The sequence below is a fragment of the Tiliqua scincoides genome, chromosome 10 (assembly GCF_035046505.1).
Source record: "Tiliqua scincoides isolate rTilSci1 chromosome 10, rTilSci1.hap2, whole genome shotgun sequence".
Taxonomy (NCBI): Eukaryota; Metazoa; Chordata; class Lepidosauria; order Squamata; family Scincidae; genus Tiliqua; species Tiliqua scincoides.
The window spans coordinates 20,227,504-20,247,256 of record NC_089830.1 but is presented as its reverse complement, the minus strand read 5'-3'; the positions used below and the strand labels follow the sequence as shown (position 1 = coordinate 20,247,256).

Genomic DNA, 19,753 nt, shown 5'->3' with positions numbered 1-19,753 from the left:
CAAGTTTCCCCACTTTATTCCCTGGACCACACCGGCAAAGTACGTATAGCTTAGCACAGACACACCAAGTAATGTCATCCCGCCATTCTCAATAGGAGCCACTTGGCCCCTGCAATGCCTTGGCGCATTTAAAGGAGTCACAAGCTAGAAACCAAAATTAAGAAAAGATTTTATGTGCATCTGCTCATGCTTTATCCGTGTTTAACAAGGGGGATCAGGAACCCGGGAAGAGCTCCTAACGGGAGCAAAAAAAATCCGATTGGCTGATAATCTAGCGCTGTTGACTCTCTTGTCTCTCTCGCAGCTCTGCGCTGTCCGGAGAACAGCCACTACGAAGCCTGTGGATCTCCGTGTCCCGCCACTTGCAATGACAAAGCCGGTCCCAACAACTGTTCTTCGTTGCCATGTGTGGAGACTTGCCAGTGCAATGAGGGCTTTGTGCTGGATGCTGGGAAGTGCATCCCCGAGGCTTCCTGCGGGTGCATCTTTGAGGGGAAACACTTCTCCCCCGGGGAGACGTTCTGGGGAGACGGCAACTGCACAAGGCTCTGCGCCTGTAGTCCCAAAAGCGGGCAAGTGACCTGCCAAAGTACCAGTTGTAAGCGCGGTGAGCAATGCAGAGTGGAGAACGGCATCCAGAACTGCTACCCTACCAGTAGCGGCACCTGCTCCGCTTCAGGGGATCCTCACTATATCAGCTTTGACGGCCGGAGGTTTGACTTCCAGGGCACCTGCGTCTATCAGCATGCCGGGGTGTGCATGAGGAGAGACGGCCTGGTTGATTTCCTGGTTCTTGTCCAGAATGACCATCGAGGCAGCCAGGCTGTGTCTTTCACCCGGGTCGTGGAGATCACTGTTTACGGCACCTCCGTTGTGATTAGCAGACAACACCCTGCAAAAGTCCTTGTGAGTTGGGCACTTTTCCCCCCCACTATCCTATTGAATGACTGGAACTTTTGTACTGGATCGTAAGCCTTAGTTTTTTTAATTGTGTCTCTGTGGGCGCAATCCAAAGCACCCGCTCAGCCGGCGCAAGTCCCTTGCACCGGCTGATGAGTGTCACAAAAGTGCCGTAGAACACTTTCGCGCCACTCTCAGGGGAGATAGGCCAACGCATGGACATGCACTGGCCACTCTGCACCGATGAGGTCCCCGGAGCAAGGTGAGCTTGCGCTGGCCGACCTTGGCTGGCACGGGGGCCTGGTGGGGGGGCTTGGAGGAGGCGAGAGGGAGGCATTTGGGGGCAGCAAGACGACGGGTGCCGAGTGGTTCCCTGGACGGGCAGGGAGTGGGAGGTGAGGCCAAGATCAGGCACTTCTGCCAGATCTTTGCCCTGTTCCAGGGTAGCCAGGGTCAACTCTGGGCTGCTTGGATTTGCGCCACCTATTTAAGTGGCAAAGGTCCAAGTAGCCCCATTGGGGCTGCTGAGGTGTTACCCGTGGTAAGGGACATTTTTTTCCCTTTGACCCGGGCTGGCCTGCAGTCAACCCTAAAATTTCATTGGGTATGGCGCAGGCCTGCTGGACTGCTTGTTCCAGTGCAAGTTAGTGTTGCACTGCCCTTCTCTCTCTCTCTCTCTCTCTCTCTCTCTCTCTCTCTCTCTCTCTCTCAATTAAAAAAAAACACATTTTTAAAGGGGCGGAGTCACATGTTCTCCCAATGATTCCTCTTCCAGTTTACTTGGCTCTGGATCGTTCAAGCAATACAGACACTCCTAAAGGATCCCATTTCTCTCCTTCTGTATTCTAGGTGAATGGCGTGCTGACAAATCTGCCCTACAGCTTTGAAAACAACCAAGTGTTCATTTTCAGGAGAGGGCAAGAGGCGGTGGTCCAGACGAACTTTTTCCTGACCGTCACCTTTGACTGGCAAAGCCGGATCACAGTGACTGTTCCCAGCACTTACGCCGGCGCCCTTTGCGGTCTGTGCGGGAACTTCAATGGCGACCAAAAAGATGACCTGATCATGAGAAACGGCACTGTGGCTCCCAATCCGCCAGCCTTTGGTCAGAGCTGGAAAGTGCGAGACGAGCCAGGCTGCACGGACGTCGACAAGGAAGAGTGCCCTGGTCTATCAGCAATTGAGGCCCAACAACGAAAACTCAGCAAGGAATGTGGTCTCCTCCTCGACAAAAACGGCCCCTTCAGAGAGTGTCACGGCAAAGTTGATCCCGAGGGATACTTCCGCGACTGTGTGTACGACTACTGCTTTTTCAACGGCCAGCAAGCTGTGATCTGCCCTCTCATTGCCAGCTACGTGGCAGCCTGCCAGGCAGCCGGTGCAACTCTCTACCCCTGGAGGTCTGACACCTTCTGCAGTAAGTACAAAGATCCTGGACAAATGTCCTGGATTGAAGAATCGTACGAAACAAACCCAATCTCTCAGGCATGCAAAGCCGTTTCAATTTTTGAGGCTGCCATCCTAGACACACTCGCAGGGGAGTAAATCCCACTGAGTGCAGTGGTGTTTACTTCGGAGTAGACGCGCCGAGGGTTGCACTGCAAGTCAAAAATTTCTGACTCGCACTGCAAGTCGGACAGAGCTGCTTTAAATGCCTAATTGGGGGAGAAAGTGGGATATTTGTAAAGAAATAAGTTTATCAAGCAGCAACCGATACCCTGCACATGCCTATCTCGTCTGATCTGGGAAGCTAAGCAGGGTCAGCCCTGGTTAGTACTTGGATGGGAGACCGCCTGGGAATACCGGGTGCTGTAGGCTTATACCATAGTCTTTCGAGACTGAAGGTTGCCAACCATCTCCCTATACTGAACACTATCTCCCGATCTTGTCTGGTCTTGGAAGCTAAGCAGAGTCAGGCCTGGTTAGTACTTGGATGGGAGACCGCCTGGGAATAGTGGGTGCTGTAGGCTTATACCATAGTCTTTTGAGACTGAAGGTTGCCAACCAACCATGTTTAACAACCGTTAATCTGTTTGGAAGTGCCCTGGGGTTGGTGGCATGTTGCTCTCCAAGGCAGGCATGCCTTATAATTCAGGTAAGCGAATCAGTCAATCAATCAATCAATCAATCAATCAATCAATCAATCAATCAATCAATCAATCAATCAATAATATCTTTATTGGCATATAAACAGGTAAACAAAATTACAACAGTCTCTAAAAGAATAAACATGATGGGGAGGGGAGATGGGAAATGATTCAAGAGAAGAGGGAAAAAGAGAAAGGAGTTCAGGAAGGGGGGGATATTTTAATAATTTGGGATAGAAAACTGGCAACTGCTATGGTAATGTTTGCCTGATTGTCACTTAGCAAAACAAAAAAGGGATCAATAAATGGGCCAGTAGGATGCCGTAAAAAGGGATCCAAATACAGCTTTCAGAGTGAACAATGCGCTGGACAATGGATTAGGATATGCTCAAGTGTGTCCGGTTCAAGATGACAGAGGGAGCATAATCTGCAGTTCCGAGGAACGCGGGAGAATCTACCAAGATGATACGAGGAGGGGAAAATATTAAAACGCGCGAGCATAAAAGCCCTTCTAAGGGAGGCATTTATTAGGGTATCAACATATTTAGAGGGATGACCTGGTAAAGGGCAGAAACCCAAAGAAAGAGGGGAACAGACTGGGTTAAGATCAGCAGAAAGAGAGGTAAACTCAGCTTCCCAGAGCCTGGTTTGAATTAGCTTATAGGCGCTGTTAATATCGAGGCCCGCTAAAGATTCCAAAGGAAGATCTAGGGAGGGTAAGCGCATACAAATTGAAAACGGAACAGGATTCTTGTGCTGTAAATAAAATAGTTCAAATGACCCATGAAAGGGAGGGTCGATCATGCGTTTGATGGCGCACGGATGCAAGTGGATGAAGTTCCACTGGTTTCATCCTAGAAGCTGCCAGCACCACACTCAACATCCTCTTCAGTGTGTCCCTGTGGCTCTTTCCTCCCACTTACGTTATCCCCCTTTGCCTCTTTCTTCCCCATTTCCTAAACTGGCAGGATTTCCCTGTGCTCCAAACAGCCACTACGAGCTCTGCACCGGGGGCTGCGCCGAGACTTGCAGCAGCATCTATGCACCTGTCCCTTGTGAGGCCCGATGCCTGGAAGCCTGTGTGTGTGACGAGGACTTTGTGCAGAGCGGCGACCGATGTGTCCCCATATCCGAGTGCGGCTGCTACCACCTGGGCCGCTACTACTTGACTGGAGAGATTTTCTACCCAACTTGCCAGGAGCGTTGCGCGTGCCAGGCCGGTGGAGATGTGAGCTGCGAAGGATTCTCTTGCGGCCTGAACGAAGAATGCCGTTTGTCCGATGGCATCCAGAAGTGCCACCCCATTGGCACTGCCACCTGTTCAGCTTCTGGTGATCCCCACTATTTGTCATTTGATGGACTGGCCTTTGATTTCCAGGGAACCTGCACCTACATCCTGGCTACGGCCATCACAGAGAACAAGAACCTGACCTCCTTTACTGTCTACGTCAAGAACGAGGCCTGGGGGAATGGGAGGGTCTCGGTTACCAAGGTGGTCTCTGTCGAGGTCTATGGAATCACACTCACGTTGCTGCAGAACAAGCAGGGACAAGTGAAGGTCAGTCTTTCCTAGAGGGATGTAGCAGTCAACAGCCGGATCACCTCTTTTGTGTTCAGGGACATGACTGAGGTGGTTCATGCACTCAGCTGGACCAGGGCTGGCCCAAGAGCTCCCTACAGCTGATGCAGCCTGCCAAATTCTGCCCCTCCACACCCAATGTTGTGCTGACGTCTGCACTTCCTAGTTCCACACTCTCCTTCCGTTCACATTGTCTCCTCCTCCTCTTCCCTTTCCCCCTCCTCCTACTCCAAACTAATGAGTTGAAGGAGAGTGCAAACAGTAGTAGTAAAGGCAAGTAGGTGGACAGAGATGGGTGCCCCCACCAACCTGTTCACTGAGTTGACCTCTCCAGGTGACCTCATAGCTGTGCCATTGCTGGGGCGCTGATGCCAATGCACAAAGCGGCAGCAAAGACCCTTTCCCCTTCACCATATGGACAGGCTCCAGGATGAATCCGGACCAGCTAGAGGGGCATCTTGCGTGAATATTTTCTTGCCCTGTAAGGGGTAGTGCACTCTATGTGACTGGGTGTCCACACAGCATACTGGGTCCGAACTGGAGGACACCTGGAGGACATACTGGAGGACACCTGTGGAGGAGAGGGACTTCCCCCAGTCCTCCATGATACGTTGGCAGTACTGTGTCTGGCTGAATCTGTGAATAGTGGATAGAGAGTAGAAGGGTGGAGTGGTAGAGGCACGTAGGTGGACAGAGATGGGTGCCTCCACCAATCTGCTTGCTGAGGCAACCTTTTCAGGTGACCTCATAGATGTTTTGGCCCTGAGCGTAAGGGCCCTGACTCCAACGCATAGAGCAGCATGCTTTCCCTTCTCCTTCACCCTCTAGAAAGACTCCAGTGCAGATCCAACCACAGGAGAGGCCCAGTTTGTATGAATGTTTTCTTGTTATGCAAAAGGCGGGTAATCATATGGACTGGAATCTACCTGGCAGGGTGTTCACACAGCATACTGGGTCCACAGTGGAGGAAACCTACAGAGGAAAGGAGAGCGGTTTGCCCCAATTCTTCCATGTTATTTTTGCAGTGCTGTCCCTGGCTGAATCTATGAATGGTGTGCAGAGTGTTTGTAGAGTTGCAAAATGCTGATTCTTCCCCCTCCAGCACGCACGCACACACACACGCACACGCACACGCACGCGCACACGCACACACACACACACACACACACACACACACACACACTTTCAATGTACATTTACATACTTGATGGTCCTAACCAGGAAACTGGGAGACGCTTTACCTCTTCATGTGCCTCCTGGCAACTAACTCACTTTGCTTTGCAAAACAGCCTGACTCCAGCACTTTGCCTTCTGCAGGTGAATAGACTGTTCCGGCCCCTCCCTGCCACCCTTGCTGGAGGGCGGCTCTCAGCCTATCAACATGGCACCAGAGTCGTGATACAAACGGACTTTGGCCTCACTGTGAGCTATGATCTGGTCTACGATGTGGTCGTCACCGTCCCCAGCAGTTACCAGGACCAAATGGGTGGCCTGTGCGGGAACTACAATGAGCAGGACGACGATGATTTCCGGCTCCCAGATGGCAGGAGAGTCACTGATGTCGCTGAGTTTGGTGCAGCCTGGAAAGTTGAGGTCCCTGGGGCAGATGAAAGCTGCTCAGATGGATGCTCTGGGAACAACTGCCCAGTCTGTGAGGAGAGCAAGAAGGAGTTTTTCAGACAGCGCAACTACTGTGGGATCCTCACAGCAGATGACGGCCCATTCGTTGCCTGCCATGATGCCGTGGACCCCGCTGTGCATCTCAACAACTGCATCTATGATCTGTGCCTGGGCAATGGGGAAAATCAAGTCTTGTGCAAGAGTCTTGAGAGCTACGTGTCTGCCTGCCAAGAGGCTGGGGTTGACCTTCAGCCCTGGAGGACTCCATCCTTCTGCCGTAAGTATTAGTGGTCGAGATCAGTGAAATTTGAGAAGTGCAATGGGCGGGGGTGTACGTATGTACCACTTGCTTCACTTCCACCTCTGTTGAGCCTGGAGCTATAACACGCCTTTTGGTCATGTGCAGTGATAGTGCTGAAATCTGATAGCAGGCCAACAGAGCCCTCCTTTGGGTACAGTGCTATAAGGATGCAAAGACTGCAATGCCCAAATCTTGCTGTGTCAAGCACTGCATCAATTCAGACAGTCATTTTAAAGGCAATTATGTAGTCCAGGCCAAGCTAAATTGAAGTTCCAGAGCAAGGAACGATGATCAAATGGGCCAGAGCAAATGCATAGTCAAAGTTTCATGGATGGTGAAAGATCTAAAAGGTAGCAGTTCAGGAGTCAAGTAGAGAGATAGGGGGCACAATCCTAACCAGGTCTACTCCGAAGTCAATCCTATTTTGTTTAATGGGGCTTACTCTCAGGATAGCCTGGTTTGGCTAGGGTTCACTACCTTCTCTGTCCTTTTCCAGGTGGTAGCATAAGAATGACCAGGCAAATCACCCCACCTGCCTTCCGATATGTGCTGGGCTCAATACACGTGCATCTTGTTCACTCCAACTTCCTCTGTTTCTAAAATGAAAAAAAGAATTTCTATTACAAAAATTGGCTTGAAATGTTCCCCCCCCCCCAATCTATGACAGTTCCAACTTTAATCTTTAATTTTTTTAAGCTGAGCAATCTCTCCTTCTAAATTAGCTCTGAGCTGCCCAGCCAACAGCCACTATGAAGTCTGCGCTGACCTCTGCTCCACCAGCTGTGCCAAGATCACAGACTTCAGTCCGTGCCCAAAGACCTGTGCTGAGGGCTGCCAGTGTGACGATGGCTTCTTCTTTGACGGCCTTGGGTGCGTTACTGCAAGGAACTGCGGATGCTTCGTGGATGGGCACTATTACAAAGTAGGTTGTCTTTCTGATCCCTTTACTCCCACCCTCACCTGTTGTCTTCTCAGGTCATTGTGGATCAGGTCATTCTTTGATCTTTCAAGTCTTGAAATGTCTACATGCTTCTCTCTGAAAGTCACAATGATTATTTTACTCATTAAAATGGCAGAATCCTCAATTCCTAAGCACTATTTTCTAGGAGCTTGCTCCAGAATTTCTAGGAGCTTGCTTAAACAGACAGACAGACAGACAGACAGAGAGGGTGACTGCCAGTTGAATGTAGGAGTTGACTCAAATGAAGCTGAAACATGTTGCCGTTGATGAGTTGCAAGGTGATATGAAACTTGTTGATGAAGAGGCTCTCTAGCTTACCAGGTTTTTGTATGTGGACTCTTACCTGATAAAGTAATGGATTTCTCTTTGAAGTACCTTTGATTGATACTAGTTGTACTATACGTGTGTTTATTGATGATAAACATAAGAACATAAGAACAACCCCACTGGATCAAACCCTAGGCCCATCTAGTCCAGCTTCCTGTATCTCACAGCGGCCCACCAAATGCCCCAGGGAGTACACCAGATAACAAGAGACCTCATCTTGGTGCCCTCCCTTGCATTGGCATTCTGACATAGCCCATTTCTAAAATCAGAAGGTTGCACATACACATCATGGCTTGTAACCCCCATATTGGATTTTTCCTCCAGAAACTTGTCCAATCCCCTGTTAAAGGCGTCTAGGCTAGACGCCATCACCACATCCTGTGGCAAGGAGTTCCACAGACCAAACACACGCTGAGTAAAGAAATCTTTTATTTTGTCTGTCCTAACTCTCCGAACACTCAATTTTAGTGTATGTCCCCAGGTTCTGGTGTTATGTGAGAGTGTAAAGAGCATCTCTCTATCCACTTTATCCTTCCCATGCATAATTTTATATGTCTCCAATGGATGTTCCAGATGGAGATCTGGAATCTGCCCAAGTTCTATTTCGTTGTCATATTATCTTCAAATCTTCCACCAGCCCAATGAGAAGGTTCTGCTGAATGAGTGCCAGGAAAGCTGCAGCTGCGTCCCAGGCGTGGGGCTTAAATGCGAGGCCCACAACTGCACCACTGATGAGAAATGCGAGATCCAGGATGGAGTCATGAGTTGCATTGATACAGGTAAGAAGCAATTCAATTTGCTCAGTGCAAATCGTGACAAGGTGGTTATACACTCCCCCAAATCACCCTTTCAAAGTTCCTCCTGCTGAAGCCAGAGAGTCAATATGCTGATGCAGTTTGACAGATACTTCCTGTTTCCAGAGGAAGACAGGCATTGGAGTAATGACCAACTCCAGGCAAATAGGTCATCCCATAGAGATGCAGTCGCAGAAAATAGCCCAATGGGGCTATTTGGATCTGCACCACCTAAAGGGGTGGCACAGATCAGAGCAGCCCGGAGCTGTGCCGGACTGCCCGGGAACGGGGTTAGGATTCAGTATAACTGCTGGATCCTGACCCCACCCCTGCTGTCCCGCTGCCCGCCCACAGGGCCGCCCACCGCCCACCCTCCCCCCACTCCAGAACACATCGTTTCTGCCCTCTCCTCGCCCTCCCAGACCCCCATGCTGACTGAGCTTGGCCGGTGTGGACTTACTTTCCTCCACCGCTGCAGAGGCTGAATGCAGTTGAATCCTTGTGCCGGCCAGGCTGACACCCGAGGAGGCACAAACATGCTTTACAGCATGCACCATCCCATCTCCCGGTTAGGATTGTTCCCTAAATCTTACTGAACAGAATGGACTTCTGGGTAAAGTAAGACTATTTTCAAACATATGAAGCAACCAGTAGCAGAAAAGTACAGGAAGAGAATGAAAGAAAGGAGCGGCACATTGATCAAATTGTTTCAGCAGTTTCCATTCCTTGTCTTCTCTTTTAACCCCTGCAGCCTAACCCCCCACCCATTGATTAGTACAATTGTCCTCAGCAGGTGCATCAGAGAAAGGCAGAGGAGAGGTGAAGATCTTTGTTCCAAGCAGCTGAAACTGTATGAAATGCAAGCGACGTTCAAGCAGCATGTTGCGCCTAAATGGCGCTGCAAACGGGGCATATCAATGGCGCTGCAAACGGCGCTGCAAACGGGGCCTACTCCATTGTGGTTTGGACTGTGGGAAATCTAGTTCCGGTTCTTCTTTTGATCTGCCATATAGTTATGGGTATTAATTACCGTGTAGCACCCATGCACATGTGATCTGTATGTCTGTGTCTTAGGACGCAATCCTAATCAACTTTCCAGCACTGACCTAACCGCAGTGCAGGCTCAAACTAAGGGAACAAACATGCCCTTACTTTGAGGAGGCCCCTTTGCCTGCCTACCCACTTCAGGATGCAGTGCATGCCACATTAGCCTATGTCAGTGCTGGAAAGTTGGTTAGGATTGTGCCCTTAGTTTGTCTCTTGGCACATACAACCCCCCCCCCCCTTTCCAGCATTGGGTCTACCTGCCTTCTGCTATATTGCATCATTGAGCCATCCTGTTCGATCATGATAGCATTGGCTAGCACTGCAGTAGTACTGTCCAGGATTCATCAGAGTTTTTGCCTGTCTGCCAAAGACTGAACTTTTGTCTAGCAATACATTTGCTCTGCCATAGAAGGACACCTTGTCCCTAAGCATACTTTAACCTACAGACACACCCTTTCACATGATATGCAAGCAAAGCTCATAAAGACACGCACAACCATTCCATGTTGCTGTTGTATCTATACATGAAGTGTTATTTTTTTCACCTCTTTTTTCAGTTTCACCTGATTGTCGGTTTCACTCCTTTTATTTAGTCTAAATCAACTTACAGGAGTTTTTGAAGTCTAAATCTGGATGTTTTTGGCTTGGCTCAACTTTGAACACAAACCCACAGAAGTCGCTGACCTGAAAATATTCTTGTTAACCTGTTATCCTATACATACAGATTTCTGGATTCTGTTAACTGAGTCAGAGGCATTTTTTTTATTGATTTTTTTTTTAATTTTTCCAAAAACAAAAATAACAAACACACATAACACATAATACAATACAGACAAGACATAAACACAGTATTAGAGGGTACAAGATATCATACATCACTATAACTAATAAATCATTACATATTTCCTAATTCAGTTCCTCTTCTACATTAGCCTCTTAATATCATTGATCATTTATCTATCATCTCATATGTAATATATCATATATATCATACATTCATCTAAATGCCCTGTCTTATACTTCTACAACTTTATTTTCAACCAAGCATAAAATAATTTTCATTACTCAATCTATATCGGTTTCACTGTAGTTCAAGCTCTCTAGAAATCTGTCCATTTCCACCGCATTCATAATTTTCTCTATTATTATTATTATTATTATTATTATTATTATTATTATTATTATTATTATTATTATTGACAGTATTTATATACCGCTTTTCAACTAAAAGTTCACAAAGCGGTTTACAGAGAAAAATCAAATAACTAAATGGCTCCCTGTCCCAAAAGGACTCACAATCTAAAGAGATGCAAAAGAATACCAGCAGACAGCCACTATTAATTCATCTTTCATTGGGATCTTTGTGTCTTTCCAATATCTAGCATATCAAATCCTCACAAAAATTAGTATCATAATCCAATATCTAACTTATTAAATTCTAACAACTTTTAATATCCTAATAATTAAACATATCATTTCTCTACCTATAACATCCAAAATTAATATATCCTCATGACCTGCACTCCACAAGCTCTCCACAGGAAAACGAAACGGAACACTCCGCAACAATCATTGTATTCTAAGACAGTTAATTTGTAATCCAACAAATTTTAGATTTATAAAGTTAGAGTTATGCACACATATTTCCATAACAATCTCGGCAGGTCTCCTCCACAGTTTCTTCTCACATCAACAGACAAATAAACAGAAAAAGCTTCCCCCTCCTTCCTCTTCTCCCAGGATTGGGAAAGCCTGCCCCTCCTTCTGCTTGTCTCTGGCAAAAGCTTAATCAGGCAGTCAATTAGTCAATTAATGCCAGACACACACAATGGAAGGACACTCACTTGCTTCTTTCAGCTTCCTTCCCTGCTTGGAACCTTTGGCTTAATTTCAACATTGAATCCTCACCATCACCGACATCGATGGCTGGGTTCCCCTGGAGAAAAAATAGTCCCTGGCTGGACCCTTCTTCTCCGAAACCGTACACCATCTGTACGATCGAGGCCTCTCCTGGCCACTGATCCTTGGATCTCATCAGACCCGCAATTCTGGGAAGAAATAGCGTGTTTTCCAAGAGCTTTCCAGGAGCTCAGAAAAACACGGCTATTCAGCCACCTCAGGCCCCGCCCCCTCCATGTCTCCGAGAGGCACTTTTTCAAGTGGGTGCCCCTCTTATATTTAGCGGGGGGGGGGAGTAACTGGCCCTCCTCACCTCCAGCAGTGTCTTTTCTAGTGGCCGTCTGCTGGTGTTCTTTTGCATCTTTGTAGATTGTGAACCCTTTTGGGATGGGGAGCCATTTAGTTACAGGATTGTTGTCTGTGAACCGCTTTGTGAACGTCTTTGTTGAAAAGCGGTATATAAATACTGAGGATGATGATGAAGGATTCTGAGAAAATAGAAGAAACTTCTGAGAAAAGGGAACGGACTTCCCAAACTTCTCCCTGGTTGCCTCCAGATCTCGCTTCTGCCCAGAGGAGCTTTCCAGTGGTTTCCAACTCATCTTGCCTTTGCAGTGACCTTGTGGCCGTTCCATTCTAGGCAAACCCTCGTGCGACTCGATAAAGTGTCGGAAGAAGGAGAAGTGCGAGATCAAAGATGGCGAACCGGTGTGCGTGCCGACGTCTCAATCCACCTGCTGGGCGCAGGGGGACCCTCATTATCACACTTTTGATGGGAGGAACTTTGACTTCATGGGCACCTGCACCTACACCATCGCCAAGACGTGTGGTCCAGATACCACTCTGCCTCCCTTCGACATTGAAGCGAAGAACGAGAACAGGGGCAACACCCGCGTTTCTTATGTTGGCTTCGTGACGGTCAAAGTCTATAACATCACCATCTCTGTAGCCCGAGGCGAGTCTGGATTTGCGAGGGTAAGGCTGGAAGACCACCTTGTTCTTCTCTCTTGCTTTCCCCAACTTCCTGCCTGCACCTTTGGATAGACGGTTCCATACAAATCCATTCCACATCCTTCCATCTGGTTTGCATGCTGAGATACAGAATTCTGGGAAATGGTTTCTCAATTCTCAAGCTTATTCCGAAAATGAAGGGCCCAATCCTATTCAGCTTTCCAGAGCCTGTGCAGCTGCAATGCAGCCCCAAGGCAAGGAAACAAATGAGGAGGCCTCCATAACTACCCTCCCACCCCAGAACGCAGCACACACCCCATTGGCATGGCCACACCAGGGCTGGCAAGTTGGATAGGATTTGGTCCTAAGTCTCCCATTTTCATTTGGTGACAGTGAAAGCTGCCGTTTTACTTATTATTTCATTTATGCGTTTTATTTTTCAAATCTGTAGCTTTTTAGCAAAATCCCTCCACTGCAGTCAGAGGGAAATACGTACACTAAAACAGCATAAGACAAGCAAAACATCAAACCCAAAGTAACAGCAGCAAAAAAGCAGAACGTGAAAGAAAGTTCAAAGCTTTATAGTTGGGCTAACAACATGAATCGCATCTGATTTCTCCTACAGGTGAATCACCAGAAATTGCGGCTGCCCCTCTCCTTGCAGGAAGGGAAACTGCAGATCTATCAGAGCGGCCTTTCCGTCTTCATTATGACAGATTTTGAAATAGATGTCTCCTTTGATTGGGACAGCAACCTGGTGGTGAAGATCTCCAGCAGCTTCTCAGAAAACCTGTGCGGCCTTTGTGGTAACTACAATGACAATCCAGCGGATGACTTTAGCACCCCTGATGGCAGCTTGGCCCCCAGTCCGGTGGAGTTTGGGCGCAGTTGGAAGGTGAAGGACGGCGACAGGTTCTGCTGGGACGACTGCCACGGGGAATGCAAAAGCTGCCCGCCCGAAACAGCCCAAAAGTATGAAGCCGAGCCGTTCTGTGGCTGGATCACCAAAGTGGAAAGCGGTCCCTTCCGTCAGTGCCATTCTGTGGTGGACCCCAAGATCTTCCTGGATAATTGTGTCTATGACCTGTGCTTGAACAATGGCCTCAAGGATATGTTGTGCGAGGCCCTCAAAAGTTACGCAAGTGCCTGCCAGAACGAAGGAATTCCTGTCTCAGACTGGAGAGTGCTCTCTGGTTGCCGTGAGTATCCTTGTGTGCTGAAGAAAAGGATAGATTGAAGACTAATATCTTGCAGATTTGACCATAGTAATAGAGATGGGATGAAAAGTGTATGCCTTCCCCCCATTTCAATATTTCTAAGGTTGAACCTAGAAACATGAGTGTCACACTGAAGCTAGAACAGATCTGGGATCTCAAGAAAACACTTTTTTTTCCATTGTGAAGCAAGTTTCTAGTCCTCAAGGTTGGAGAGACTAAAGACTTGTATATGATTGAAAGGATAGTGATGGGGCAGGCATTCTTTTCATTGCTGCCAGCTTGCTTCTTCACTTATTTCCATCACAATTTTTGTTTGTAATGTGCTTTGGAATTTGATGCCACTCTTTCTTTAAAGAAATCATTTGAGGTCAGTGATCATTACTGTGCAAACTGATGAGATTGTACAATATCCCTGTATGGATCACATGGCCTGAAGCCAAGGAACTAAGGGTGGTATACATCCTTTCTTCCTTTGCTCGCCACAACAATCCTGTGAGGTAGGCAAGGCTCAAAGAATATTGACTGACCCAAAAAAGAAGCTTCATGGCAAATTCAAAAAACAGTGCATTATAAACTATTCTTACTTAGGGGTATCTATAGAGGGTATAAGGAGGTACGGGAGCTTGGAAGCAAAGCACTGTTAGTCCATTACATCTCTATTGCCCACTTCCTCCAAACAGTTTCACGCTTACCTTCACTGAGATATCTCCTTTTATTTGCACGGGACTCTGATGTAGGTGAGACTAACAGAACACAAAGTGCCACAGTCCAAGTGTCACCAATTTATTCCCTGGACCACACCGGCAAAGTACATATAGCTTAGCACAGACACACCAAGTAATGTCATCCCGCCATTCTCAATAGGAGCCACTTGGCCCCTGCAATGCCTTGGTGCATTTAAAGGAGTCACAAGCTAGAAACCAAAATTAAGAAAAGATTTTATGTGCATCTGCTCATGCTTTATCCGTGTTTAACAAGGGGGATCAGGAACCCGGGAAGAGCTCCTAACGGGAGCAAAAAAAATCTGAATGGCTGATAATCTAGCGCTGTTGACTCTCTTGTCTCTCTCGCAGCTCTTCGCTGTCCGGAGAACAGCCACTACGAAGCCTGTGGATCTCCGTGTCCCGCCACTTGCAATGACAAAGCCGGTCCCAAGAACTGTTCTTCGTTGCCATGTGTGGAGACTTGCCAGTGCAATGAGGGCTTTGTGCTGGATGCTGGGAAGTGCATCCCCGAGGCTTCCTGTGGGTGCATCTTTGAGGGGAAACACTTCTCCCCCGGGGAGACGTTCTGGGGAGATGGCAACTGCACAAGGCTCTGCGCCTGTAGTCCCAAAAGCGGGCAAGTGACCTGCCAAAGTACCAGTTGTAAGCGCGGTGAGCAATGCAGAGTGGAGAACGGCATCCAGAACTGCTACCCTACCAGTAGCGGCAGCTGCTCCGCTTCAGGGGATCCTCACTATATCAGCTTTGACGGCCGGAGGTTTGACTTCCAGGGCACCTGCGTCTATCAGCATGCCGGGGTGTGCGAGAGGAGAGACGGCCTGGTTGATTTCCTGGTTCTTGTCCAGAATGACCATCGAGGCAGCCAGGCTGTGTCTTTCACCCGGGTCGTGGAGATCACTGTTTACGGCACCTCCGTTGTGATTAGCAGACAACACCCTGCAAAAGTCCTTGTGAGTTGGGCACTTTTCCCCCCCACTATCCTATTGAATGACTGGAACTTTTGTACTGGATCGTAAGCCTTAGTTTTTTTAATTGTGTCTCTGTGGGCGCAATCCAAAGCACCCGCTCAGCCGGCGCAAGTCCCTTGCACCGGCTGATGAGTGTCACAAAAGTGCCGTAGAACACTTTCGCGCCACTCTCAGGGAGATAGGCCAACGCATGGACATGCACTGGCCACTCTGCACCGATGAGGTCCCCGGAGCAAGGTGAGCTTGCGCTGGCCGACCTTGGCTGGCACGGGGGCCTGGTGGGGGGGCTTGGAGGAGGCGAGAGGGAGGCATTTGGGGGCAGCAAGACGACGGGTGCCGAGTGGTTCCCTGGACGGGCAGGGAGTGGGAGGTGAGGCCAAGATCAGGCACTTCTGCCAGATCTTTGCCCTGTTCCAGGGTAGCCAGGGTCAGCTCTGGGCTGCTTGGATTTGCGCCACCTATTTAAGTGGCAAAGGTCCAAGTAGCCCCATTGGGGCTGCTGAGGTGTTACCCGTGGTAAGGGACATTTTTTTCCCTTTGACCCGGGCTGGCCTGCAGTCAACCCTAAAATTTCATTGGGTATGGCGCAGGCCTGCTGGACTGCTTGTTCCAGTGCAAGTTAGTGTTGCACTGCCCTTCTCTCTCTCTCTCTCTCTCTCTCTCTCTCTCTCTCTCTCTCTCTCTCTCTCTTAATTAAAAAAAAACACATTTTTAAAGGGGCGGAGTCACATGTTCTCCCAATGATTCCTTTTCCAGTTTGCTTGGCTCTGGATCCTTCAAGCAATACAGACACTCCTAAAGGATCCCATTTCTCTCCTTCTGTATTCTAGGTGAATGGCGTGCTGACAAATCTGCCCTACAGCTTTGAAAACAACCAAGTGTTCATTTTCAGGAGAGGGCAAGAGGCGGTGGTCCAGACGAACTTTTTCCTGACCGTCACCTTTGACTGGCAAAGCCGGATCACAGTGACTGTTCCCAGCACTTACGCCGGCGCCCTTTGCGGTCTGTGCGGGAACTTCAATGGCGACCAAAAAGATGACCTGATCATGAGAAACGGCACTGTGGCTCCCAATCCGCCAGCCTTTGGTCAGAGCTGGAAAGTGCGAGATGAGCCAGGCTGCACGGACGTCGACAAGGAAGAGTGCCCTGGTCTATCAGCAATTGAGGCCCAACAACGAAAACTCAGCAAGGAATGTGGCCTCCTCCTCGACAAAAACGGCCCCTTCAGAGAGTGTCACGGCAAAGTTGATCCCGAGGGATACTTCCGCGACTGTGTGTACGACTACTGCTTTTTCAAGGGCCAGCAAGCTGTGATCTGCCCTCTCATTGCCAGCTACGTGGCAGCTTGCCAGGCAGCCGGGGCGACTCTCTACCCCTGGAGGTCTGACACCTTCTGCAGTAAGTACAAAGATCCTGGACAAATGTCCTGGATTGAAGAATCGTTCGAAACAAACCCAATCTCTCAGGCATGCAAAGCCGTTTCAATTTTTGAGGCTGCCATCCTAGACACACTCGCAGGGGAGTAAATCCCACTGAGTGCAGTGGTGTTTACTTTGGAGTAGATGCGCCGAGGGTTGCACTGCAAGTCAAAAATTTCTGACTCGCACTGCAAGTCGGACAGAGCTGCTTTAAACGCCTAATTGGGGGAGAAAGTGGGATTTTGTAAAGAAATAAGTTTATCAAGCAGCAACTGTTACCCTGCACATGCCTGATCTCGTCTGATCTCGGAAGCTAAGCAGGGTCAGGCCTGGTTAGTACTTGGATGGGAGACCGCCTGGGAATACCGGGTGCTGTAGGCTTATACCATAGTCTTTCGAGACTGAAGGTTGCCAACCATCTCCCTATACTGAACACTATCTCCCGATCTCGTCCGAACTTGGAAGCTAAGCAGAGTCAGGCCTGGTTAGTACTTGGATGGGAGACCGCCTGGGAATAGTGGGTGCTGTAGGCTTATACTATAGTCTTTTGAGACTGAAGGTTGCCAACCAACCAAGTTTAACAACCGTTAATCTATTTGGAAGTGCCCTGGGGTTGGTGGCATGTTATAAGACATGTAGTAGGGTTGTAGGCAATTATAATTCAGGTCAGCGGATCAATCAATCAATCAATCAATCAATAATATCTTTATTGGCATATAAACAGGTAAACAAAATTACAACAGTCTCTACAAGAATAAACATGATGGGAAGGGGAGATGGGAAATGATTCAAGAGAAGAGGGACAAAGAGAAAGGAGTTCAGGAAGGGGGGGATATTTTAATAATTTGGGATAGAAAACTGGCAACTGCTATGGTAATGTTTGCCTGATTGTCACTTAGCAAAACAAAAAAGGGATCAATAAATGGGCCAGTAGGATGCCGTAAAAAGGGATCCAAATACAGCTTTTGGAGTGAACAATGTGCTGGACAATGGATTAGGACATGCTCAAGTGTGTCCGGTTCGAGATGACAGAAGGAGCATAATCTGCAGCTCTGTGGAACGCGGGAGAATCTACCAAGATGATACGAGGAGGGGAAAATATTAAAACGCGCAAGCATAAAAGCCCTTCTAAGGGAGGGATTTATTAGGTTATCAACATATTTAGAGGGATGACCTGGTAAAGGGCAGAAACCCAAAGAAAGAGGGGAACAGACTGGGTTAAGATCAGCAGAAAGAGAGGTAAACTCAGCTTCCCAGAGCCTGGTTTGAATTAGCTTATAGGCGCTGTTAATATCGAGGCCCGCTAAAGATTCCAAAGGAAGATCTAGGGAGGGTAAGCGCATACAAATTGAAAACGGAACAGGATTCTTGTGCTGTAAATAAAATAGTTCAAATGACCCATGAAAGGGAGGGTCGATCATGCGTTTGATGGCGTACGGATGCAAGTGGATGAAGTTCCACTGGTTTCATCCTAGAAGCTGCCAGCACCACACTCAACGTCCTCTTCAGTGTGTCCCTGTGGCTCTTTCCTCCCACTTACGTTATCCCCCTTTGCCTCTTTCTTCCCCATTTCCTAAACTGGCAGGATTTCCCTGTGCTCCAAACAGCCACTACGAGCTCTGCACCGGGGGCTGCGCCGAGACTTGCAGCAGCATCTATGCACCTGTCCCTTGTGAGGCCCGATGCCTGGAAGCCTGTGTGTGTGACGAGGACTTTGTGCAGAGCGGCGACCGATGTGTCCCCATATCTGAGTGCGGCTGCTACCACCTGGGCCGCTACTACTTGACCGGAGAGATTTTCTACCCAACTTGCCAGGAGCGTTGCGCGTGCCAGGCCGGTGGAGATGTGAGCTGCGAAGGATTCTCTTGCGGCCCGAACGAAGAATGCCGTTTGTCCGATGGCATCCAGAAGTGCCACCCCATTGGCACTGCCACCTGTTCAGCTTCTGGTGATCCCCACTATTTGTCATTTGATGGACTGGCCTTTGATTTCCAGGGAACCTGCACCTACATCCTGGCTACGGCCATCACAGAGAACAAGAACCTGACCTCCTTTACTGTCTACGTCAAGAACGAGGCCTGGGGGAACGGGAGGGTCTCGGTTACCAAGGTAGTCTCTGTCGAGGTCTATGGAATCACACTCACGTTGCTGCAGAACAAGCAGGGACAAGTGAAGGTCAGTCTTTCCTAGAGGGATGTAGCAGTCAACAGCCGGATCACCTCTTTTGTGTTCAGGGACATGACTGAGGTGGTTCATGCACTCAGCTGGACCAGGGCTGGCCCAAGAGCTCCCTACAGCTGAGGCAGCCTGCCAAATTCTGCCCCTCCGCACCCAATGTTGTGCTGACGTCTGCACTTCCTAGTTCCACACTCTCCTTCCGTTCACATTGACTCCTCCTCCTCTTCCCTTTCCCCCTCCTCCTACTCCAAACTAATGAGTTGAAGGAGAGTGCAAACAGTAGTAGTAAAGGCAAGTAGGTGGACAGAGATGGGTGCCCCCACCAACCTGTTCACTGAGTTGACCTCTCCAGGTGACCTCATAGCTGTGCCATTGCTGGGGCGCTGATGCCAATGCACAAAGCGGCAGCAAAGACCCTTTCCCCTTCACCATATGGACAGGCTCCAGGATGAATCCGGACCAGCTAGAGGGGCATCTTGCGTGAATATTTTCTTGCCCTGTAAGGGGTAGTGCACTCTATGTGACTGGGTGTCCACACAGCATACTGGGTCCGAACTGGAGGACACCTGGAGGACATACTGGAGGACACCTGGAGGACATACTGGAGGACACCTGTGGAGGAGAGGGACTTCCCCCAGTCCTCCATGATACGTTGGCAGTACTGTGTCTGGCTGAATCTGTGAATAGTGGATAGAGAGTAGAAGGGTGGAGTGGTAGAGGCACGTAGGTGGACAGAGATGGGTGCCTCCACCAATCTGCTTGCTGAGGCAACCTTTTCAGG

The 19,753-nt window shown here is 48.8% G+C and overlaps 1 protein-coding gene and 1 pseudogene across 1 annotated transcript in view; both read left to right on the top strand.

Moving 5' to 3' along the window:
- The window catches only part of LOC136661528 (IgGFc-binding protein-like), an 80,865-nt gene that overhangs the window by 43,883 nt on the left and 17,229 nt on the right, over positions 1-19,753 (top strand). The window contains exons 22-32 of the mRNA XM_066638814.1: positions 305-906; positions 1,750-2,317; positions 3,956-4,545; positions 5,884-6,463; positions 7,210-7,409; positions 8,413-8,554; positions 12,156-12,490; positions 13,092-13,665; positions 14,757-15,358; positions 16,207-16,774; positions 18,380-18,969. Of these exons, the coding sequence (XP_066494911.1) occupies positions 305-906; positions 1,750-2,317; positions 3,956-4,545; positions 5,884-6,463; positions 7,210-7,409; positions 8,413-8,554; positions 12,156-12,490; positions 13,092-13,665; positions 14,757-15,358; positions 16,207-16,774; positions 18,380-18,969 (5,351 nt within the window). The remainder of the gene's footprint in view (positions 1-304; positions 907-1,749; positions 2,318-3,955; positions 4,546-5,883; positions 6,464-7,209; positions 7,410-8,412; positions 8,555-12,155; positions 12,491-13,091; positions 13,666-14,756; positions 15,359-16,206; positions 16,775-18,379; positions 18,970-19,753) is intronic.
- Positions 17,056-17,175, top strand: LOC136662100 (5S ribosomal RNA; annotated as a pseudogene).